Here is a 25,189-nt window from a genome sequence, read left to right on the forward strand (position 1 = left end):
CAAAACGTCGATTTTCCTGCTCCTTGCATGCTGTCTGACCTTTCCAGCACCACTCTAACCGTGACACAAGGATACCCTCACCATGGAGAAACCCTGGAAATGCAGGGAGTGTGGGAAGGGATTAATTTATCCATTCTTGCTAGAAATGCATCAGCATAGACGCACTGGGGTAAGACCATTCACTTGCTCTGTTTGTGGGAAGGGATTCACTCAGTCACCTAATCTGCAGAAACATCAGCAAGATCACATTGCTGACAGGCTGTTTAATCGTTTGGACAATACAGACAGTCTTAAAATCTCTATAGACCTGGTCAAGCCCCAGACTGGCAGACACTTCAGTTGTTCTTACAGTGGGAAACTAAACACTCATACATTCTCATTGAACATGAACACAAAAAGACATTCACCTGCATTGTCTGTAGGGGTCTGAAGGGGTTCACACATGGCTACTCTGATAAAAGATGTTTCAAATGTTCTGGATGTCTTGGTAGTGTGGTTGTGCAGAGGGATTTTGGAGTCCATTTACATAGATCCCTGAAAGTTGCCACCCAAGTTGATAGTGCTGTTAAGAAGGTATACGGTGTGTTAGGTTTCATTGGTAGAGGGATTGAGTTCCGGAGCCACAATATCATGCTGCAACTATACAAAATGCTAGTGCGGCCACACTTGGAATATTGTGTACAGTTCTGGTCTCCATATTTCGGCAAGGACGTGGAAGCATTGGAAAAGGTGCAGAGGAAATTTACCAGGATGGGAAGGTCTTATGAGGAAAGACTGAGAGACTTGGGTCTATTCTCACTGGAAAGAAGAAGGCTAAGAGGGGATTTGATAGAGACACACAAGATGATCAGAGGATTAGATAGGGTAGACAGTGAGAGTCTTTTTCCGAGAATGACGCGTCAGCTTGTACGAGGGGGCATTACTACAAACCAAGGGGTGATAGACTTAAGACAGTTGTCAGAGGCAGGTTCTTCACTCAGAGAGTGGTAAGGGCATGGAATGCCCTACCTGCCAATGTAGTTAACTCAGCCACATTATGGAGATTTAACCAATCCTTGGATAAGCACATGGATGATGATGAGAAAGTGTAGGGGGACGAGCTGAGAATAGTTCACAGGTCGGCGCAGCATTGAAGGTCGAAGGACCTGTTCTACGCTGCAATGTTCTATGTTTTATAAAACCAGGAGTGAACTAGTAAGAGACCAGCGAGTTCACACAGGAGAGAGGCTGTTCACCTGCTCATTGTGTGTAAAATCTTAACTTGATCCTCCAAACACCAAATCATTCTCTAAACACCAAATCATTCATTCTAATAAAAGGTTTTTCAAATGTTGTGAATGAAAGAAAAGTTATAAGACCACAAGTGACCTGCTGACATACCCGTGGGTTCACCATCAGGAGAGGCCATTCAGATGCTATGTGTGTGGGCAGGGATTCATCATGTCATCTACCCTAGTGACACCCTAGCATGTTCACAGTGGGAAAAGACCATGTCAGTGTGGGAAGGCATTCATTCACTCATCCCACCTTTTGAGACACCAGCGAGTTCACAGGTGATGACCAATATTGGATTCTGCTGTTTTTGTTGCTATCAGTCATGTCAGGACTGAGCCATGGTTATGCCGACAAATTGAGTGTGCTCATTCTGATGTTAGTAATCCAGTAACTGAGCTCAGATTTAACATTAAGGGACCTGTCAAAGAAACGGACTTTGTTTCACTCACTCAACTGAGATCCTGACATCACTAGGGAAGGAGCAGACAAATTGCTATACCGTTAGCGACTGTTCCATTTTTGGATTTTTAATGACAAATCATAGATGATATCATTTCTCTTGGCTTTTCTCTGGATGAATGAACTATTCTGTATTATTAGAGCTGAGAGCTGAATCATCTCTCTTCTCATGGTAGGATGGATATCAAACAATGATGAGTCACAATACAGAAGGAATTGGAGTGCTTGGTTATGTGGTGCAATGATAACAGACTCTCAATGTTGGAAAAACTAAAGAACTTATCACTGACTTCAGAAAGAAAGGAGGAGAACATGCCCTCATCTACATCAATGGAGCAGAGGTTGAGAGAAGACATCGCATCAAGTTCCTCAGAGTGACAATAACCAACAATCTGTCATGGACTGCCCATGTAGATATGACAGTCAAGAAGGTATAATAGTGCTATTTCTTCCTCAGATGGCTCAGGAAATTTGGCATATTCAGAAGGACCCTCACCAACTTCTACATATGCCCCAATGAAAGCATACTGTCTGGGTGCACAACAGCCTGGTATGGCAACTGCTCTGCTCAAGACTTAAGAAACTACAGAAGGTGGTTGTGCACAGCCCAGACTATCACAGAAACCAACTTTCCATCCATGGAGTCCACTGCTACTTATTACCGCAAAAAGGCTGCCAACATCTTCAAAGACCTGTCAATGATCGCCTCAAATCTCTTCTGTCAGGCAGAAGATACAGAAGCTTGAACACATTCAACAGACAGGTTCTCTGCTGTTATTAGACTGATAAATGCATTCTCTAACTTCAAATAATTCTGATGTTGCTAATACTGATCTTGCTTACTGCCATTACTGTATGACGTAACTGTATGTCTGTCTCAGTTTTATTTTCCACCCTATGATCTGTATGTCCTTGCTGACTACGATCTGCCTGTACTGCACTTAAAAAAAGCTTCTCACTCTATTTAGGTACACATGACAATAAATCAAATCTAATCAAATTTAATCTGATTGGTATCCATGCTTTGTTCATGAAGTCAGCAAACAACAATCTGTTATTGTGAGTTTTGTTATCTAGTGTTAAAACCACAAGTTGCAGTATTTAAAGCCAAGATGGAAACACATCAAGGCTGAAAGCCCCAACTTAATATTCATCAAAAGTTTTTCTCCATCACCTCAGGTGGACTAAGTAAAAGAGGATCCTCTAACTTGTCACATCATTTTTCAACTGTCAGTCTTCATAACATTGAAGCAAATGGGAGGTTAGAGAGCAGTTATTCTTGATCTGTAACAAAAACACTGGCAGGAAGGATGTGACTGTATCAGAGTGCACAGTGGAGATTTATCAGGGTGAAGTTCACAGTGAAGAGTTTTAACAATCTGGAAAATTTGGATAGGCTTGAGCTGATTTCACTGGAACAGAGGTGGTCATAAAGTTATGATGGCCCTAGACCAACAGGAGAGCAATAACCTAATTCATTGACAGAGAGGTCAGTCACCAGGAGGGAGAGATCCAAAGTAATGGGAAGGATTAGCGTAAAAATTGAGTAATGGCTTCACTCAGAGAGTGTTTGGTTCTGGAACTCACTGTCTGAAAGGGAAGCAAAAGCAGAAACGTATGTCACATTTCAAAATTACTCCATTACACAGTAGAGCTATTGTAACTCCCAGCGTAACAGGACAAGTGGTTGGAACTTGGGATTAGACTGGAGAGCTTTTTTTCAGCACTGCAGAACTACCTGCTCTGTTCTGCAATTTGTCATGATTCAGTGACAATATTTGGTCCTCATCCTTTCAATCAAGACAGGCTTCAGGCCAGTCATCAACTGATGATGTGCTCGTTCAGTGAGTGACGCTGGATATAATTTTCAGTTGCCACAGGAGAGGTGCCAGAGGACTGGTGGACACCCAATGTGACACTGTAATTTAATAAGGGAGCAAGGGATAAACCAGGAAACTGCAGGCCTGTCATATTAATATCAATGGTGGGGAAGCTATTGGAAGCATTCCCAAGGTACAGAATGTATCTGGATTTGGAAAGGCAGGGATTATTCAAAAACATTCAGCGAAGTTTACTTGAAGAGGTAAGTAGGTGCATAGATGACATCAATGTATTTCACATAATCTACTTGAACTTCAGCAAAGCTCTTGAAAGAGTCCCATGCAGTAAAGGTAAGAACACTTGAGATCCAAGGAAATATGGTAAATATGATCCAGAACTAACTGAGGAAACAGAGGATGATGGTTGAGAGTGTTTTTGTGATGAGACACCTGTTTCCACAGGGGTTAGTGTTGGTTGGTCAGATAGGGTGATTGGAGCAAACGAAATTCAATCAACGTAAATGTGAGGTGATGCACTTGGGAAGGACAAACAAGGCAAGGAGGTACATAACTAACAGTAGAACCATAGAAAGCACTGAGGATCAGAGAGACCTTCGTGTGGGGTACATGCCTTTATTAGCTGAGGCAAAGATTCTAAAAGTGGGAGATTAGCTGGAAGTGTATGAAAATTTCATGAGGCCACAATGAAGATATTGTTCTGGAAGGAGGAACATTATGATTGCACTGGAGATGATGCAGAGATTTACCAGGATGTTACCTGCCTGGAGAGACTGAAAAGAGAGGTTGGAAAGACTGTGGTTGTCTTCCTTGGAACATAGGACACTGAAGGTGTACATGATTGCAACGAACGAAAGTGTGAGGGGCATAGAGAGAGTATACAGTAAAAGAACTTTTCCTGTTTTCACCACGAGAATGACAAGGACAGATGAAACACCAGACTTGAAGGCTATTGAAAGCAACTTCTTCAGAGTCCACTTCCTGAGCTTATAAACTTCAGTGAGGTCAGTAAAAGAGTTCACAGCAGGTTTGATCCCAGATTGACTGTCAGAATCACATTCCTCCTGGATATTCCAGGATGTGAATCTTCATGTGTGAGGAAACCAGAGCACCTGGAGGAAGCCCATATAATCTATAGGAATAATGCGCAAACTCCATACAAAGTTGGAATCAAAACCAGGTCGCTGGCATCATGAGGCAGCAACGCTAAGCACTGTGCCACCGTCTGGAGAGCACATATCTGTTGTATAGGCCTACCAGCAGCTACCAAGCTCCTGTATAATCCTCCATCTGCAATTACAAGGCAGAGTTTAAACAATTCATTTAAATTTGAGGGAAGTAACATCTATTTTAAAATATGGTATGGCTCAGGACTACCAAACAGGTATATTACAGCTACACACATTATGTACTTCCTTACATCTTACATCAGACCGGAAACCTAAACCTCCCGTTTCACATTCAGTTAGAAACCAACTTCTGATTTGCCAGCCCCCTGCATCATTCCCCATTGTACTTTCTGAATCTGAACCCAGTTGCAACGGAGCTTGTGTCCAGGGTCTAGGAGCTGTGAACCATGGAGGAGAGCGACTCAGACACTTTGTTCCCCATTTCAAGGTGAACTCTCAGAAGAACTTTCCTGTTAGTGAACAGAGAGGAGAAAGACCTAAGACTTGTTTGTCATTCTTAATGTCATCCTTGTGTTTAGGCTGACGTTCTATTTCTGTTGTACTGCCCCCAGATTGGTCTGAGCTGCAGTCAGGTGATGAACAATATTCAGGTGGAAAAAAAAACAGAAGCCAACAGTGGTGTCATTCATCCAAGGCTGATTTATTTGATACCTGTCTAACTTATTACACACCAGCCCAGTTACTGGGATTATTAATACAAGCAGATAGAAACACCAACCATCAGAATGAATATGATTCACACCTAGATGTGACAACAGTAGCAGTTATAACAGACTGGAGTCACTTGTGAACTCACTGGTGGCTCAGTGTTATAGGCGAATCCTTTCCCCCTACAGAGAGTAATGAACGATCCCTCCACCGAGGTGAATCAGTTCATGCTGCAGCAGATCTATTTTGCTTTAAAATCATGAAGAGCTTTGAAGCAGGTTTTTATCACTGAATACGTTGTTGTGTGCTGAAATGGGAAGCAGTGACTGAATTTCCTCTCACACTGGGAGCTGCTGAATGGCTTCTCCTCAGTGTGAGTGCTCTGGTGGACACTGTGTGTGAATTCAGGGATGTGCAAGTACATCTGATGAATTAGTGAATCTGGGCGAGTGACCTCTCCCCAGAGTGAACTCACTAGTGTTGCTACAGCTCAATGGAATGGAACCACAGTGACTGTGGGTTTAATAAATGCCATAGGCAAAGTATTGCCACCCCCTCTCTTCAGTATCAACTTGCTGGTGTCTATAGAGTCTGGATAGTGAAAGGTGAAAATTCATACCTCCAGCATGGGGGACAATGAGAGACAGTTTCGTCTGGTAGACAGGAAAAGGGTAGCAGCCAATCAGATTTTGTCAATCTCAGTGAGAAAGACACTCCAGGAGCTCTTCACACTGATCGTTGGAGGGGAGGATGAAGAACACATGGGAAAGGGACTAAACTGGTTAGAATTTGAAAAACATTCAGTGCATTGGTTATAGAAAGCTGATTGATTGGAATTTTATATGGACGATTAACATCTAAAACTGAGCTCGAGTTAAGAATTGTGATGAGAGTATCACTGGACAACTGATCCAAAAGTTAATGCTCAAGGGATACAGGATCAAAACACCACGGTGGCTGGTGGAATTTAGATACCATTCATAAGACGGGATTTGAAAGCTAGACTCTCTGGTCAAGCCATAAAACTACCAATGACAACGGGAACAACTGATCTGGTTCAGCAAGTCCTTGACAGAAAGAAATCTGTCATTCATACCTTGTTTGGCCTACATATGATTCCAAACCAACAGTAATGTGTGTGACTCCTAACTGCCCTCTAAAATGGCCCACTGAGCCTCTTTTTTGGACAACAAGTAACAAAGAACAATACAGCACGGGAACACGTCCTTTAGCCCTCCAAGCCTGTACTGACACATAGAACATTACAGCGCAGTACAGGCCCTTCGGACCTCGATGTTGTGCCGCCTTGTCATACTAATCCATGTACGTCCATATGCCTGTCCAATGACGACTTAAATGCACTTAAACTTGGTGAAACTACTACTGTTGCAGGCAAAGCATTCCATATCCTTACTACTCTCTGAGTAAAGAAACTACCTCTGACATCTATCTTATACCTATCTCCCCTCACTTTAAAGTTGTGTCCCCTTCGTGTTTGCCGTTCTCTGGCAGTGCGTTCCACACACTCACCACATTCTGTGTGAAAAACTTGTCTTTTAAACATCCCCCCACTTGCACCCTGAACCTGTGTCCTCTAGCAACTGACTCCTCCACCCTGGGAAAAAGCCTCTATTTTCCACTCTATTCATGCCAGTCACAATCTTATAAATTTCTATCAGGTCACCCCTCAAACAACTGCGTTCCAGTCAATCCAACCTTCCTTCATAGCTAAAAACCCCCATACCAAACAACATCCCGGTAAACCTTTGTGTAGCCTCTCTGAAGCATCCGCATCCTTCTGGCAGTGTGGTGATCAGAACTGTACACAATACTCCATATATGTCCACTTTAAATAAAGTTCTATAAAGCTGCAATATAACTTATACTCTACACCCCTTCCAATGAAGGCAAGTATGCAGTGAGCCGTTTTTACTACCTTGTCTAGTCACGCTGCCATCTTCGGTGTCTGTGGACCTGCACACCCAGATCACTCTGCATATTACTACTCGTAATGGTTCTACCATTTACTGTATAATTTCCACTTGCATTTGACCTTCCAAAATACATCACCTCATATTTGCCTGGATTAAGCTCCATCTGCCATATTTCTGCCCATGCCTCCAACTGCATACATATCCAAGTGCATCCTCTGACAGTCCTCCTCACTATCTGCAACTCCACCAGTCTTTATATTATCTGCAAATTTAATAATTAGGTCACCTACATTTTCCTCCAAATCATTTATGTAGATCACTGTTACGGACTAAACCAGACCCCTCAAAACATTTTTAAGCAGGTAGCCCAGACCGTAACTTTATTATGTGTTTAGCTGGGTGTACAGTGGATATTCCCGGAGTAAATTAGCTGGGTTGACTGCCAAGTTTTAAATAAACAAAATTTATTTCCAAATTACGGACTGAAACACGAATAAATGAAAACAGAATACCGGATAACTTATCCTATCCAAACGCACGTGAATGATGCTGTTCTGAAAAAGGCTTGCAACACTCCCAATGCACACATCCCTTAGCACAGGCACAGGCAACTTACACTTCAAAATCATAATGGCAGAAGGACAGAGAGAAAGCTTCCTGTTTCCCCTGTGACTCTTACTCAACTCATTCCTGAACTGAATTGAACTGCACAGGTGGGGAGCTGGCCATGCCTGTTTGACTATACTAGTCTTTCAAAAGACCTTTCAAGCATTTGGCTTGTTAGGATAAACAATAAGGTCCCAATGAACCATTCAAACTTCAGACACAATGGAGCCTGGCCAATTACCCTCTCTCTGAAAAAATACTCAAAGGCAAAGTAACTTTGTACCAGACCAGCATTGTGATGATCACAAACAGCAGAGGTTCCAGCACTAAACCCGGTGGGACACCACTAGTCACAGTCCTCCATTCTGAAAAGCACCCTTCCACTGCTATTCTCTGCCTCCTATGACTAAGCCAGCTCTCTATCCATTTTGTCTACTCACCCCTGACACCATGTGACTTCACCTTTTGTACCAGTCTGCCAAGAGGGATGTTGTCAAAGGCTTTACTCAAGTCCACGCAGACAACATCAACTGCTTTTCCCTCATCTATCCTCTTCGTCACATCCTCAAAAAACCCAATCAAGTTAGTGAGGCACAACCTCCCTGCACAAAACCATGCTGTCTATCACTAATAAGTCCATTTGCTTCAAAATGCAGATAGATCTTGTTCCTAGTTCATAGAATAGAAAAGTACAGCACAGAACAGGCCGTTTGGCCTACGAGGTTGTGCCAAGGATTAATCCTAATCTAAAATCAAATACCCCCCCCTCAATTCACTACTGTCCATGTGCATGCCCAGCAGTCGCTTCAATGTCCCTAATGACTCTGCTTCCACCACCACCGGTAACATATCCCATGCATTCACAACTCTCTGTGTAAAGAATCTACCTCCAACGTCTCCTCTCTGCTTTCCTCCTAACACCTTAAAACTATGACCCCCTCATGGCAGTCAATCCTGCCCTGGGGAAAAGTCTCTGGTTTTTGACTCCATCTATGCCTCTCATTACCTTGTACACCTCGATCAGGTCACCTCTCCAGAGAGAAAAGTCCGAGCTTAGTCAATCTCTCTTCATAAGACAAGCTCTCCAGTCCAGGCAGCATCCTGGTAAACCTTCCTTGCACCCTTTCCAAAGCCTCCGCATTTTCCCTTCAATAGGGCAACCAGAACTGGACACAATATCCCAAGTGTGGCCTCACTGGGGTTTTGTAGAGCTGTTCTTAAACTCGATTCCCCTGTTAATCAAAGCCAAAGCACCATGTGCTGTCTTAACAACCCTATCCACTTGGGTGGCAACTTTGAGGGATCAATGCACCAAGATCCCTCTGTTCCTCCACATTACCAAGAATCCTGTCTTTAATCTTTAAGCTTTCAAGTTCGACCTCCCAAAATGCATCATTTCTCATTTATCCAGGTTGAACTCCATCTGCCATTTCTCAGCCCAGCTCTGCATCCTATCAATGGAACGCTGCAGCCTACAACAGCCCTCAATACTACCAATGGCATCTCCAACCTTTGTGTCAGCCGAAAATTTACTAACCCACCCCTCGACCACCCCATTCAAATCATTTATAAAAACTACAAAGAGCAGAGGCCAGAGAACAAAGAAACTTGATCCTGAGAATCTTTTCCAATAATTTCTCTACCACTGATGTGAAATTCACAAGCCTGCAATTTCCAGGATTATCTGTTACCCTTCTTAAACAATGGGACAAAATTGGCTTTTTCTCCAGTCCTCTGAGACCTCATCTGTGGCCAAACAGGATACAAAGATGTCTGTCAACGCTCCAGCAATTTGTTCTCTTGCCCTTCTCAAATTCTAGGATAGATTCCAACAGGATCTGGGGACCTATCTATGTAATACTGTTTAAGATGCACAATACCTCTTCCTCTTTAATAGCATCATACAAGCAGCCACACCAAGCCATACTCAAAAGATCCTAGTTTCCTAAAATCTGCAGAAACAAACCAATAAACATGATTCACTTCTGGAGGACATTAACAGCAAAACTCATTTACTTGTGAACTCGTTGGTGTCTCATCAGATTAGATGAGTGAGCAAATCCTTTCCCACACTCAGAACAGGTGAATGGCTTCTCCCCAGTATGAACTCGCTGGTGGACAGTGAGTTGAGATGATCGCTTGAACCCAGTCCCACAATGAGAGCACCTGAATGGTCTCTCACCAGTGTGAATTCGTTGATGGGTCATCAATTCCCAGGAAGTTTTATAGCACTTCCCACAGACTGGGCATTTGAAAGGTCTCTCTCCAGTGTGAACTCGCTGGTGTATTAACAGGTGGGATGACAAAATGAATCCTTTCCCACACTCAGAGCAGGTGAATGGTCTTTCCCCAGTGTGAACTTGCTGGTGTCTCAGTAGAGCAGATGAATCAGTGAATCTCATCTCACACTCAGAGCAGGAGAATGGTCTATCCTCAGTGTGAATTCGCTGGTGTCTCAACAGATAACGTGACTGACTGAATCCCTTCCCACACTCAGAGCAGGTGAACGGTCTCTCGCCAGTGTGAATTTGCTGGTGTACAATGAGTCGAGATGAGTGCCTGAAGCCGCTCCCACACTGAGAGCATCTGAACAGTCTCTCCTCAGTGTGAACACATTGATGGGACATCAGCTCTCTGGAACTTTCAAAGCAATTCTGACAGTCTGGGCATTTAAAACGTACATCCACAGTGTGAGCTCGCTTGTGTGTAAGTAAGCTAGATGATCGAGTGAACCCCTTCCCACACTCGGAGCAGACGTATGGTCTCTCTCCAGTATGCACTCTCTGGTGTACAATGAGTCGAGAGGGGTATCTGAACGCAGTCCCACAGTGAGAGCACTTGAATGGTCTCTGGTCAGTGTGAACACGTTGATGAGACATTAGTTCCTTGGAACGTGTAAAACATTTCCCACAGTTTGGACATTCAAGTGCCACTTCCCCAGTATGAATTTGCTGGTGTTTCAGAAGGTGGGATAACTGAATGAATCCCTTTCCACATTTGGAACAGGGGAATGGTCTCTCCCCAGTGTGACTTCGCCGATGTCTTTCCAGATCAGAGGGGGATTTGAAATTTTTCTCACAGTCTCCACATTTCCATGGTTTTTCTCCAATGTGACTGCATTTATGTTCTGTGAGTCCAGATGATTGTCTGAATCCTGCTCCAAACGCAGAACATATGCATGTTTTCTCCCCACAGTAATTGGTGCTTTTACCTTGCATGTTCAAAATTGATGATCGTCAAGTTAGAATAAATTGTGTGACACCATCAGATCCTGATGAGGTGATTGATGTAATTTCCCAACTGCAAAGCTTCCCCCTCCAATACCCTGTGAAACTGATTTAAAACAGAATAAGCTAATGAAAAAGTTGCAAACACAAAATTGGGGAATTGACTTAGTGAGATTCTACTAAAGCTTTGTATGAATGCATGGGGTGCCTATAAAAGTGACCATGAAGGTTGCAGGTTTGTCATCAAATCAGTGAAGGGCAAGGGCAGTAAGTCCAGGGAACCCCGGATGTCAAGGGATATCGAGAATTTGAAAAACAAAAGTGCATATGTTTGATACAGCGCAATAAAAACAGGGGAGGTCCTTCAGAAGCACAGTTTGTGTGAGGGGCACAATGCTTAAAAAATAAATTAGATGGATAAAGAGTGGCCACGAAATATCTTTGGCAGATACAATCATAGCATTTTACGGGTATATTTAGAATAAGGGTACTGTAAGCAAAGGAGTGGGACCTATTAGAAACCAGAGGGACAACCTGTGTGTTGAGTCAGAGCTTGTGGGCAAGATTTGAAATCTATGTCTATGGTCTATGTTGAGAATGTCTATAGCCTTAAAACTTGTCTTTAAACATTTAGACTAAGATGTAATGCTGAATTATAGAACAATAGAAAATAGACAGGCAGGAAGGCTCAGAAAAAGGGGAGAACTTGAAGAATTCAGAAGATAGGGACGTCTGGGCTCACCAAGTGATAACAGGATGCTGATAGGCAACTAAGAACATTTGCATCGACATTCACAGCCTTTCCCTTGTGAAATTGATTCTGTAAATGAAATTTGGTACTATCAAAAGCTTTGTAATTAACAATCAGATGCTGCCAATTATAATGGATCCTTATTACCCCTTGCAAGCAGGACAGACACAGAGAAAAAAAACCTTTACTGACTTGAAAGTTCAAAAGGACACTAGAGAGAGAGAGACCAGTTTAGTGTTGGAGCCAGTAGAAAATTAACTCTTAGTGGTTATCTGCTATGGATTGAATTTAATTGCATTTTGGGATTTTATGATGATATTGAGTACGCATTACCAGTGACTAAATACAAACTCTGGAAAAGGTAATATTAATGAAGTTTTAACTTACTGGTTGTTCTTGAAGACCATTCTACAGACCTTACAGACTGTACACTGTCAATTCTAACTAATCAGATCTTATGTCTTATTTGAATTTGAATCAATTCATGAAAAGAAAGCATATTAATTCAAAGACTAATGAGTCAGTTTAAATGCAACCTTATGGTAACATCTCAGCCTCAGGTACAGAATGATGCAGTGCTTAAAAAGCAGGAGTCTGCTCCGAGCTTAGAAACTATTCTAAGCCTAACATTGAAGAGATTCTGACACAAATGTGTCAGGAAGCCATTTTATGATCAAAAGTTTGCCCTTCTTGCTAAGAAGCTATTTTGTAAAACAATTGTATCTGACATGTAAGCTGTGCAAGGTTACCTGATGAAGGGCTTATGCTCGAAACGTCGATTCTCCTGTTCCCTGGATGCTGCCTGACCTGCTGCGCTTTTCCAGCAACACATTTTCAGCTCTGATCTCCAGCATCTGCAGACCTCACTTTCTCCTACCTTATGAACTCTCCAATTAACTCAGAATGGTACCTTTTTATGATAGGAGTTTATCTTGCCAACAGGGGCCTAACTTGGCTGGGTATGTTTTTCCCACCTGGCCTAGGGACTGAGTCAAGCATACACAAACCTAAAATTAACTTTTCTTCTTTCAATAGAATGGTGCTGGAAAAGCACAGCAGTTCAGGCAGCATCCGAGGAGCAGTAAAATCGACATTTCGGGCAAAAGCCCTTCATCAGGAATTCCTTTCAATTATGGTCTTTCACTGTTATTCGTCTAATTAACAATGTTTTTGTAAACTTTTGTATATAGGAAGCCACTTTGTATCAGTACATCGGAGTAGCCTGCTGGGGCAACGGAAGAGCTGGTACCCTATTCTCCTTGGTTATTAGAACCTAGTTAGATTAACTTGTAGTTATCAGTGTTATGTTGTAACAGTCATGCTATTGGTGAATAAAAGGGGATGACTAAAATTAAATAAACTGTCTTTAAGAGGTTTTTATTCCAGACTTCCAAAGATTACGATCTCCAGGATGAACCAAGAGAGAGGTTTACAGGTCTGAGTTCATAAGGGATTCCCTGGGCCGTCTCAAATTTCAACTTTAACAATGTAGCTGAACATTCCAGTCAAGATGTTAAGGTTTTAGAACATGTTCAGATTAAAAAGGCGGTATTAAAAATTTTAACAGGCATCAAAGTGTATAAACCCCAGGAACTGATGAGTTATAGAGATATAGTCATAAAGATAAACAACATGGAAGCAGACCCTTCGGTCCAACTTGCCCATGCCAACCAGGTATCCTATGTTAATCTCGTCCCATTTACCAGGATTTGGCCCATATCTCTCTAAACCCTTTCTATTCATGTACTCATCCAGATGCTTTTTAAATGTTGTAATTGAACCAGCCTCTACCACTTCCTTTGGCAGTTAATTACATACAGGCACCACCCTCTGCATGAGAATGTTGCCCCTTTGCTCCTTTTTAAAACTTTCCCCTTTCACCTCATAGTCAGAATATACAGCATGGAAACAGACCCTTTGGTCCAACTTGTCCATGCCAACCAAGTTTCCCAATTAAACTAGTTCCACTTGCCTGCATTTGGCCCATATCACTCTACACCTTTCCTATTCATGTGACTGTCCAAATGTGTTTTATACATTGTAACTATACCTGCATCTGTCACTTCCTCTGGCAGTTCATTCCACATATGAACTACCATCTGTTTGAAAAAGTTGCCACTCAAATCCCTCTTAAATCTTTCTCCTCCTACCTTTAAAATATGCCCACTAGTTTTGAACTTCCCCATCTTATGGAAAAGTCCTTTGTTATTCACCTTATCTGTGCCCCTCATGATTTTATAAGCCTCTGTAAGTCACCCCTCAATCTCTAATGCCCAGTGAAAGAAGTCCCAGCCTAACCAGCCTCTTACTATAACTCAAACCCTCCAGTCCCAGCAACATTATAGTAAATCTTTTCTGAACCCGCTCCAACTTGATAATATCCTTCCTTCAACAGGGCAACTAGAACTTTACACAGGACTCTAAAAGTGACCTCACTAACGTCCTGTACAACTTCAACATGATGTCCTAATTCCTATACTCAAAGATCTGAGCAATGGAGGCAGGTGTGCTAAACGCCTTCTTAACCACCCTATATACCTGTGATGCAACTTTCAAAGAACAACGTATCGAACCCCGAGGTATACTGCCCTTCAGTTTTGTACTTCCCTACCTTGGGAAAGAGACCTTTTGTATTTACCCTATCCATGTCCCTCATGAGTTTATAAACCTCTATAAGGTCACCCCTCAGCCTCCAACGCTACAGGGAAAACAGCCCCAGCCTAGTCAGCCTCTCCTTATAGCTCAAACCCGCCATCCTTTTAAATATTTTCTGAACCCTTTCAAGTTCTACAACATCCTTCCAAGAGCAGGAAGACCAGAATTGAATACAGTATTCCAAAGTGACCTAAATAATGTCCTGCACAGCAGCAACTTAACATCTCATCTCACATACTCAGACAGTCATAGAGACGTACAGCACGGGAACAGACTCTTCAATCCAACTCATCCATGCCGACCAGACATTGCAATCCAATCTCGTCCCACCTGCCAGCACACGACTCATATCCCTCCAAGCCCTTCAAATTCATATACCCATCCAAATGCCTCTTAAATGTTGCAATTGAACGAGCCTCCACCACTTCCTCTGGCAGCTCATTCCATACATGTACCACTCTCTGGGTGAAAAGGTTGCCCCTTAGGTCTCTTTTATATCTTTCCCCTCTCACCCTAAAACTATGCCCTCTAGTTCTGGACTCCCCCACCCCAGGGAAGAAACTTTATTCATCCTATCCATTCTCCTCGTGATTTTATAAACCCCTACAAGGTCACCCCTCAGCCTCTGATGCTCCAGGGAAAACATCCCAGCCTATTCAACCTCTCCCTGTAGCTCAAATCTTCCAACCCTGGCAACATCTTTGTAAATATTTTCTAAACACTTTCAAGTTTCACAACATCCATCCTTAGGAAGGAGAACAGAATTGGACACAATATTCCAAAAGTGGCCTAACCAATGTCCTGTACAACTGCAACATGAACTCCCAAATTCTGTACTCAATACTCTGACCAATAAAGGAAAGCATACCAAACGCCTTATTCACTATCCTATCTACATGCAACTCCACTTTCAAGGAGCTATGAACCTGCACATCCTTGTAAATCTTTTCTGAACCCTTTCAAGTTTCACAACATCCTTCCAAGAGCAACACTCCGTAGGACCTTACCATTAAGCGTATAAGTCCTGCTAAGATTTGTTTTCCTAAAATGCAGCACCTAGCATTTATCTAAATTAAGTTACATCTGCCACTTCTCAGCCCATTGACTCATCTGATCCAGATCCTGTTGTAATCTGAGGAAATCTTCTTCGCTGTCCACTACACCTCCAATTTTGGTGTCATGTGCAAACTTGCTAACTATACTGCTTATGCTTACACCAAATCATTTACATAAATGACGAAATGACCTAGCACTTCACTAGTCACAGGCCTCCAGTCAGAAAAACAACTCTCCACCACCACCCTCTGCCTTCTACCTTTCAGCTAGTTCTGCAAATAGCTAATTCTCCCTGTATTCCATGAGATCTCACCTTGCTAACCAGTCACCCATGGAGAACCGTGTCGAACACCTTACTGAAGTCCATACAGATCATGCCCACTGCTCAGCCCTCATCAATCCTCTTTGTTAATTCTTCAAAAAACTCAATCAAGTTTGTGAGACATGATTTCTCATGCACAAAGCCAAGTTGACTGTCCTTAATCAGTTCTTGCCTTTCCAAATAGATGTAAATCCTGTCCCTCAGAATTCTCTCCAACAACTTGCCCACCTAACGTCAGGCTCACCGGTCTATAGTTCCCGGTTTGTCCTTACCACCTTCTTAAACAGTGGCACCACATCAGCCAACCTCCAGTCTTCCTGCACCTCACCTGTGACTATCAATGATACAAATATCTCAGCAAGGTGCCCAGCAATCACTTCCCTAGCTTCCCACAGAGTTTGAGGGTACACCTGATCAGGTCCTGGGGAGTTATCCACCTTTACGCGTTTCAAGATATCCAACGCTTCCTCCTCTGTAATTCTTCAAGATGTCACCACCTATTTCCCTACATTCTATATCTTCCATGTCCTTTCCCACAGTTAGCACTGATGCAAAATACTTGTTTAGTATCTCCTCCATCTCCTGTGGCTCCACACTAAGTCCGCCTTGCTGATCTTTGAGGAGCCCTATTCTCTCCCTAGTTACACTTTTGTCCTTAATATATTTGTAAAAACCCTTTGGATTCTCCTTAACTCTATTTGCCAAAGCTATCTCCTATCCCATTTTGCCCTCCAGATTTCCCGAAGTATTCTCCTCCTGCTTTTATACTCTTCTAAAGATTTATTCGATCTACCTTTTCTTGACATATGCTTCCTTCTTTGTCTTAACAAAAACTTCAATTTCTTTAGTTACCCTGCATTCCCTACATCTACCAGCCTTTCCTTCCCTAAGAGGAACATTCTGTCTCTGGACTCTTGTCATCTCAGTTCTGAAGGCTTCCCATTTTACCTATGAACATCTGCCCCCAGTCAGCTTTTGAAAGTTCTTGCCTAACACTGTCAAAATTAGACTTCCCCCAATTTAGAACTTCAACTGTTAGATCTGGTCTATCCTTTTCCATCACTATTTTAAAATTAATAGAATTATGGTCGTTGGCCCCAAAATGCTGCCCCATTGACACCTCAGTCACCTGCCCTGCCTTTTTTCCAAGAGTAGGTCAAGTTTTGCACCTTCTCCCTTAGGTACATCCACATATTGAATCAGAAAATTTTCTTCTGCACACTACACACATTCCTGTCCATCTAAATCCTTAGCACTATGGCAGTCAATGTTTGGAAAGTTCAAATCTCCTGCCATAACCACCATATTAATCTTACAGATAACTGAGATCTCCTACAAATTTGTTTCTCAGTTTCCCATTGGCTATTAAGGAGTCGAGAATACAATCCCAATACGGTGATCATCCTTTTCTTATTTCGCAGTTCAACCCAAATAACCTCCCTGGATGTATTTCCAGGAATATCCTCCCTCAGTATAGCTGTAATACTATCCCTTATCAAAAACGCCACTCCTCCTCTTCTCTTGCCTCCCTTTCTGTCCTTCCTGTAGGATTTCATCCTGGAACATTAAGCTGCCAGTCCTCTCTATCCCTGAACCACATTTCGGTAATTGCTATGATGTCCCAGTCTCATGTTCCAAACCATGCCCTGAGCTCATCTGCCTTCCCTGTTAGGCCTTTTGCATTGAAATAAATGCAGTTTAAATTATTAGTCCTACCTTGTTCTCCACTTTTTCCCTACATGCCCTGACTGTTTGACTTGCTTCTTTTTTCAACTGTACCAGTCTCAGATTGATCTCTTTCCTCACTATCTCCCGAATCCCACACCCCCACCTAACTAGTTTAAATCCTCCCGAGCAGCTCTAGCAAATCTCCCTGCCAGTATAATAGTCCCCTTCCAATTCAGGAGCAATCTGTCCTTCTTGTACAGGTTATTTCTACCCCAGAAGAGATTTCAATGATCCACGTAATGCACTGACCAATTAAGGCAAGCATACCAACCATCTTCTTCACCATTCTGTCTCCCGGCAATTCCATTTTCAAGGAACAATGAACCTGCACTCCAAGGTCTCTTTAGTCAGCAACACTCCCCAGACTTTATAAGTCCTGCCCTGATTTGCCTTTCCAACATGCAGCACTTCACACTTGTTTTAAATTAAACTCCATCTTCTAACCTTGGCTCATCCTCCCATTTGATCAATGTCCCATTATACTCTGATGTAGCCTTCTTCACTGCCTAGTACACCACCAATTTTGATGCCATCATCTGCTAACTTATTCAGCATCCGTCCTATATTCCCATCCAAATATTTCTATAAATGATAAAAAGCAGGGACCCAGCACCAATCCTTGCAGCACACCACTGGTTACAAGCCGCCAGTCTGAAAAGTAATCGTCTGTCTCCTCCCTTCAGGTCAATGCTGTATCCAAATGGCTAGCTGACCTTTGATTCCATGATATCTAAAGGAGCAAACTCTCCCAAGCTGCAATGGGAAGCAAGGGAGGAGATTGTGGGGGCTTTGACAGAGATATCTCATGGTTCACTGGCTATAGGTGAAGTGCCAGATAGCTGGAAGATAACTAGTGTGGTTCCTTTGTACAAGGAGGCAGCAGGGATCAGCCAGATAATTCCAGACCAGTTAGTTTGATGTCAGTGGCAGGTAAATTATTGGGAAAAACTCTGAAGGGCTGAAAATGTGTTGCTGGAAAAGCGCAGAAGGTCAGGCAGCATGAGCCGTTCTTCAGGATTCGTCGATTCTCCTGCTCCTTGGATGCTGTCTGACCTGCTGCACTTTTCCAGCAACACATTTTCAGCTCTGATCTCCAGCAGCTGCAGTACTCACTTTCTCCTAAAAACTCTGAAGGACAAGATTATGGAAAGGCAGCAAGGATTTGTTAGTCATCCTGTCTGACTAACTGAATTGATATTTTTGAAAAGGGGACAACATATATTGGTAAAGGTTGTGCTGTCGATGTGGTCTTCACTGAGGAGCCCACGAAATGCAAGACAAGGTGGCAAACTGGAGCCCAAACTAGCTTACAAATGGGAGGGAAAGGATGATGGTGGAGGGAGTTTTTGTATTTGGAAGTCTGTGATGAAGTCTGTGAACAGTGGTGTACCATGGGGATTGGTGCTGGGACCCTTGTTATTTGTGTGTACATGCATGACTTAGATGTGAATGTAGAAGGTACAATTAGTAATTTTGCAGATGACAAAAAAAAAAGTGCTGTTGATAGCGAGGAGGATGGTCTTAGGCTACAGTCCGAAAATGATCAGCTGGTAAATTGGGCAGAGCAATAGCAGATAGAATTTAATCCCAATAGGTGTGAAGAGATGTATTTTTGGTATTTACAAAGAATATGCAGCATAAATGGTCAGTCCCGAGGGAGTGCTGAGGAATAAAGGGGCTGTACTAGAGAGGTCCATCGATCCCTGACAGTAACAAAAATAGACAGGGTGGTGTAGAATACAGGGGCAAGGAAGTCATGTTACAAATTTATAAACCAATGGTTAGGCCACAGGTGGAATACGATGCGCAGTTCTGGTTGTCACACTATCAGAAGGATGTGATTGCATTGGGGAGGGTGCAGAGGAGGTTCACCAGGATGTTGCCTGGGATGGGGAGTCTCAGTTATGAAGAGTGACTGGACAGGCTGGGTTTGTTTGCCCTGGAGCAGAGGAAATTGATAAGGGGTCTGATTGAGGTATACACTATTTTGACCGGCATTAGACAATCTCTTTGTCATGTCAAATGTGCTAAGACCAGAGGGCATTGTGGAAAGGAGCAAGATCTGAGTAAAAACTTCACTCAGGAGGAGGTAGATGTAGACATTATGCTGCCCGAGAGACTGGTGGACACAGGTACTATCAGAACATTTAAGACATATGTGGATGAGTGCTTAAAATGCCAGGCCATAGTTGGCTATGGACCAAGAGAAGGTAAAAAGGATTAGTGCAATCTGGTGTTTGTTGGTCAGTATAAATATGGTGGGCTGAAGAGCCTGGTACTATGCTGTATGAGTGTATTAAGGTAAACTGATTCACTAAGGTCCTTGAGGGAGGGACCTTGCTAGCGGGTCTGGGCCTTTACAAGGCTCTGGTTTCTATTGGAGAACAGAGCAAGAAATGGAAGAGACAAGGAAAGGGATTTTAAATATTTACAACTCATCCAGAACTGTGTCAGAATTTCCCAGCCGCCACTCTTCCAAAATCTCAACCTCCACCATTTAAAGGACCACACTATCAGGTGTTGTGTGACAACTATCATAACTCAGTCACACACCACCCTCACTTATCTAACACCAGTATTGAGTAAGCAGAAATCACCTTTATTTAGATTTTGTAAAGACTGAAGGCATTGGCTTCACTTTCTGTTACAAACCCCACTCCACCTCACTGGACCCTTCCCTCTCCCTGATAACTGTCTAAAGCTGAACCACCCTGTTCTCATCCAATATTTCATCCAATGTTGAGCATCCAACCACATATCCCCATCATTACCAACATCGCCTCTTTCCACCTCAGTAACATCACCCGACTTCATCTTCGTCTAAGTTCACCTAATACTGAAATTCTCATCCATTTCTTTTTTAGCTCTAAAAATAACTAGCCTTGCACATTTCTGGAACATTCAACATCCCAGTAAGCCTAAGGTCATGCAAAACTCCCATGTGCTTACTCACACCCTGCCTTCACGCTGACCTCCCCATTTTCTGGATGGCAAAGCACGAAGGATATTGAAATCCTTATCCTTATTTTCAAATTTCTACGTAGCACCTCCCACTCCAGCCTCACAACTCTGAGATACAGTTTACCTTAAATTCCAATCTTCTAAGTATTCCTGATTTTAAGAGCCCCATCTTTATCACCATACTTTCAATTTCCAAGGCCATAGCTCTTGCATTACTCCCTAAACCACTGATTTTCATCCTTACTTTCTTTCATTCACTTTGCTCCTTAAAACCGACTTCTTTAGCCTAATTTCTCGTTACCTGCCCTCATATCTCCACATGGTCTGATGTCAAACATCGTTTTATGAATACCAATACCATGTGTAATATCACATCATTTTATTACGTCAAAAATGAGCAAAAAGAAACTGTTGTTAATTTGGACATAAAACCCTGGTCCTTCACGGTCATTTGGTAAATATTTACCGAACAGCACAGTCACCACAGGGACTGCTGTGGTTCAAGAGGGTCAAACACCATCTTCTGCATGAGTAACTGGGGACTGACAATATTTACTAACATGAATGGAGGGAGAGAGGGAGAGAGTTAATGTTTCAGGCCATACTAAAGGAACTACAGAGAATATACACGGTGTAGTATTTGATACTGAACATAAGCTCACAAACAGAAAAGGACTGCAATACAGGAAGAAAGAAATTGTGGGAAGGTAAAGCTTGTAAGTCCACAGTTTATGGTCAGGAGATCACCAGAACATAAACTTGAGAGGGTGCAGAAAAGACTTACAAAAATGTTGCCAATGGGATATAAATTTAAGATCTTGGACATTTGTGGGAGAGAGGATGTGATAGAGAAATCATATACAATTCATGGTAATGAGTGGGAAGACAACACTTACACTCAAACACCAATCATATCCAGTAGCTGATGAAGCTACTCATTCTGTCAGATTTGTATGTGATGTTTGGTTGGAGCTTCCTGTCCCCTTCAAATATTCTACAAAAGAAGTTTAGAAAAGACATTGTCAAGCAAGGTTACAATTCAGAACATATATTCCATTTCTTTGAGTTTTCAGTGTGTGCCCTTTCAAATCTCAGTGAAATAAATTTCTGAAATCAATCACTAGCAGTCCAGGATAGAAAACAGCAGTATTATTTTGTAAGTGTTAACATAGTTTCTCTCTCCATCAAAGCTGCTGGGTTTCTGCAGCACGTTGTTTTTCTTCAGAAATTCACAATATCCATTCCTCATGTATGCTCCCTGCTGCACACTGCCCCTCAATCTATGACTCTATGTGATCAGCAGTCCCTTGAGTTGATGGTGATGTCTAATCACGGTCATCAGCAACTGCTCTGGATCTTCAGGTTAGAGACAAAAAAAGCTGCAATTGCTGGAATCCAAAGTAGACAGGCAGGCGGTTGTAAGAACATAACAGGCCAGGCACCATCTGCACTTGGAGACGTTGACTTTTTAGGTGTACACCGGAAACATCAACGTCTCCACCTGCTGCCTGGCTACTTTGGGTCTTCAGGTGACTGACCAGAGCCAGGAATCTTGTGAAACATGGGACAGGATGTCTCATGAGGTAATGGAATCTCGATGACAGGATTTGCTTCCTTCTCTTTCCTTGTCTGCTGCTCATCAATAAGACATGGGATTTAAAGACTCATACAACTTGATGGACAAGTCCTCTCCATTCTAAACAGTGAGCTTGAAGCTCCTCCCGGTCATTTCAAACATTGACCCTGACAGAGATGGCGCCAACACAACCCCCCACCTCTACCCCACCACCGCCCACCCCGGTCCGCGGCCTGTCTCAGCGGGAAATCCTGGAGCCCTCGCCACATTTGGCACAAACGCGGCACCAGGAGTTTAATCTTCAGGTTTCGAGATTTGGACAAGATATTCACAAAGTCTCCGGCTCCACCTACGAGATCTACTACACTCTGCAAGCCACCTCATTTTCACCAATTCCGGAGCCGAAAACAAACCTTCCGTCCGCTGTCAACTTCGCGCACGCTCCCTATGCGTTCCATCATGCGCATGCGCATTGCTCCCTGTGCTGCAGATAGAAGACACACAGAACCCCGCGGAATTCTGGGTAGTTGTTCCGCCGTGCGTCTTTATTTTCTCCTCAGTTTTTTATTGTTGCTGAAACGTCTCTTGAGGGATACCTTGAGGGGAGGTGGTGGTATTTTTGGTGGACGATCAATTTAGAGACCTAGGTAACGTTCATGGGACCGGGTTCGAATCCTGCTGCAGCAGATTTAGGAATTTGAATTCAATAGAGACCATTGTCGATTGTCGGAATAATCCACCTGCTTCAGTCATGTTCTAGTCATCCTGACCCGGTTTGGCCAACATGCAAGTCCAGATTCGCAGCAGTGTGGTTGATTCTGGCAATGAAGGAATAGACAATAAATATTGTCCGAGCCAATAGTGTCCTCATCCTGTCAATGTTTTTTTAAAATCCTCTGTCAAAACATGTTCTCGTCTGGAGAAAACACAATACACTTTAGGGTGCTTTGCATCACCAACACATTATACAGAGGAAGAACAACAAATTAAATTAATGTCTTGGTGAATCCTGAGGGTTTGATGAGTTGCAGCTTCTGACTTTGTTTTTCCTCTTTCAATCATCATTCAAATTCGAATGTATCCTTTATGTTCCTATGATCTTAAAATAAGAAAATCAGTCCTGGTCACTCACGGTTCTGACGAAGGGTCACTCGACCCGAAACATTAACTCTGCCATATCTGCTGAGCTTTTCCAGCAATTTCTCTTTTGCTTACGATTTACAGCATCCACAGTCCTTTTGGTTATTAAGTCCTTCTGGATGTTTATAAGTAGCACTAGTTAACATTCTCATACAAATACAGTGTTTTTAAAAATATGTTTGAAGATTACATATTTATATTCAATCCCGTAGTGTGAAAGGGATAGCAACTCAGTATTGTGGGCCTTTAGGAATATGTTTAGTCCAGAATAGACAGCAAACGCAGAAAGAGATTAGCAGTTGTGGTCTTCGTCTTTTTTTTTGTTCTGGAATGAAGATGGTCTGATGAAATGTGGAGTCATTTTTTACTCGCCCAAGGGTTGCCTCCATGATGCTGAACAGACTTACCTACCTAAACTTACCTGCCCTATTTCCCACAGCGCTACCCTTACCATATTTTTCCATCTCGGAGCCATTATCGGGTTCCCTTTGACATCACTTTCCTCACAACCAGGCTAACTTCTCTTGCTGCTAATTCCAACATGCTGCCACAACAAAACAAATTCCCTTCCCAATCTGGACAATCAGAGGAACAAACGAATCAAAGTTAATTCGTTGATTGAACAAATGCAGTTTGATTCGTTGAATGAATGAACACAGTTTGATTCATTGATTGACTGGATGCACCTCGTTTCATTGAATGATCAGGAGCACTTTGATCCATTGAATAAATGAACACAGTTTGATTCATTGATTGACTGGATGCACCTCGTTTCATTGAATGATCAGGAGCACTTTGATCCATTGAATAAATGAAAAAGTTTGATTCATTGAATGAATTAATACAAGGTAATTCGTTGAATAAATGAAGGCAATTTGAATCCCTAAAGGTTGATTCTCCTCATGAACGAATGCCGTTTGATTCAATGATGATTCATTGAAAATATGAATGAAGTTTAGTTCATTGCATGATGAATGAAGTTTGATTCATTGATTAAATGAATACAATTGAATTCGTAGAATGAATTAATATCATGTGATTCAATGAATGAACAAATTACGTTTGATTTACTGAATGAATGAATGCAGTTTGATTCATAAAATGAATGAATGAAGTTTGATTCATTAATTGAATGAATTCACTTTGGTTCATTGCAGAAGTGCATGAAGTTTGATTCATTGAAAGAGTGAATGCAGTTTGGAAATTTGAATGAATGAGTGAAGTTGGATGTGATGTTTGATTTATTGAATGAATGAATGCAAATTGGTTATGTGAAATAATCAATTTGGTTAGATTCATTGAATTAATGAATGAAGTTTGTTCCATTATAAGAATGAAAGAAGTTTGATTCATTTAATGAATGAATGCAATTTGATTCATTGAATGGATGAACACAGTTTTATACATGGAATGAATGAATGCCATGTGATTCATTGAAAGAATGAATGAAGTTTAATTTATTGAATGAATGAATACATTTAGTTCATTGATTGACTGATTGCAGTTCAATTTATTGAATGAACGAATGCAGTTTGTTCCATTGAATGAAATAACTTAGTTTGATTTATTAAGTGAATGAATGAGGTTTGAATCAATGAATGATTAAGTTAAGCTGTATTCATTGAATGAATGAAGCTTGATGCATTGAATGAATATATGGACTTTGATTCATTGAATGAATGAATGAAGTTTGATTCATTGATTGAATGATACAGGTTAATTCGTTGAATGAATGAATGCAGTTTGATTCCTTGAATGGATGAATGAAGTTTAATTCATTGAATAAATAAATGAGGTTCGTTTCATTGCAAGAATGCATGATG

At 42.1% G+C, this 25,189-nt stretch overlaps 1 protein-coding gene across 2 annotated transcripts in view; it reads right to left on the reverse strand.

Moving 5' to 3' along the window:
• Positions 1 to 22,687, reverse strand: part of LOC122540172 (zinc finger protein 501-like) — a 32,262-nt gene extending 9,575 nt beyond the window's left edge. For both annotated transcript variants that reach the window (XM_043675505.1, XM_043675504.1), the window contains exons 1-3: positions 22,640 to 22,687; positions 21,547 to 21,644; positions 9,967 to 11,283 (exon numbers count right to left, since the gene is read on the reverse strand). In XM_043675505.1, the coding sequence (XP_043531440.1) occupies positions 9,967 to 11,168 (1,202 nt within the window). In that variant the 5' untranslated portion in view covers positions 11,169 to 11,283; positions 21,547 to 21,644; positions 22,640 to 22,687. The remainder of the gene's footprint in view (positions 1 to 9,966; positions 11,284 to 21,546; positions 21,645 to 22,639) is intronic.
• Between the last annotated feature and the right edge of the window lie 2,502 nt (positions 22,688 to 25,189).

Source organism: Chiloscyllium plagiosum, chromosome 34 (genome assembly GCF_004010195.1).
Source record: "Chiloscyllium plagiosum isolate BGI_BamShark_2017 chromosome 34, ASM401019v2, whole genome shotgun sequence".
Lineage (NCBI taxonomy): Eukaryota > Metazoa > Chordata > Chondrichthyes > Orectolobiformes > Hemiscylliidae > Chiloscyllium > Chiloscyllium plagiosum.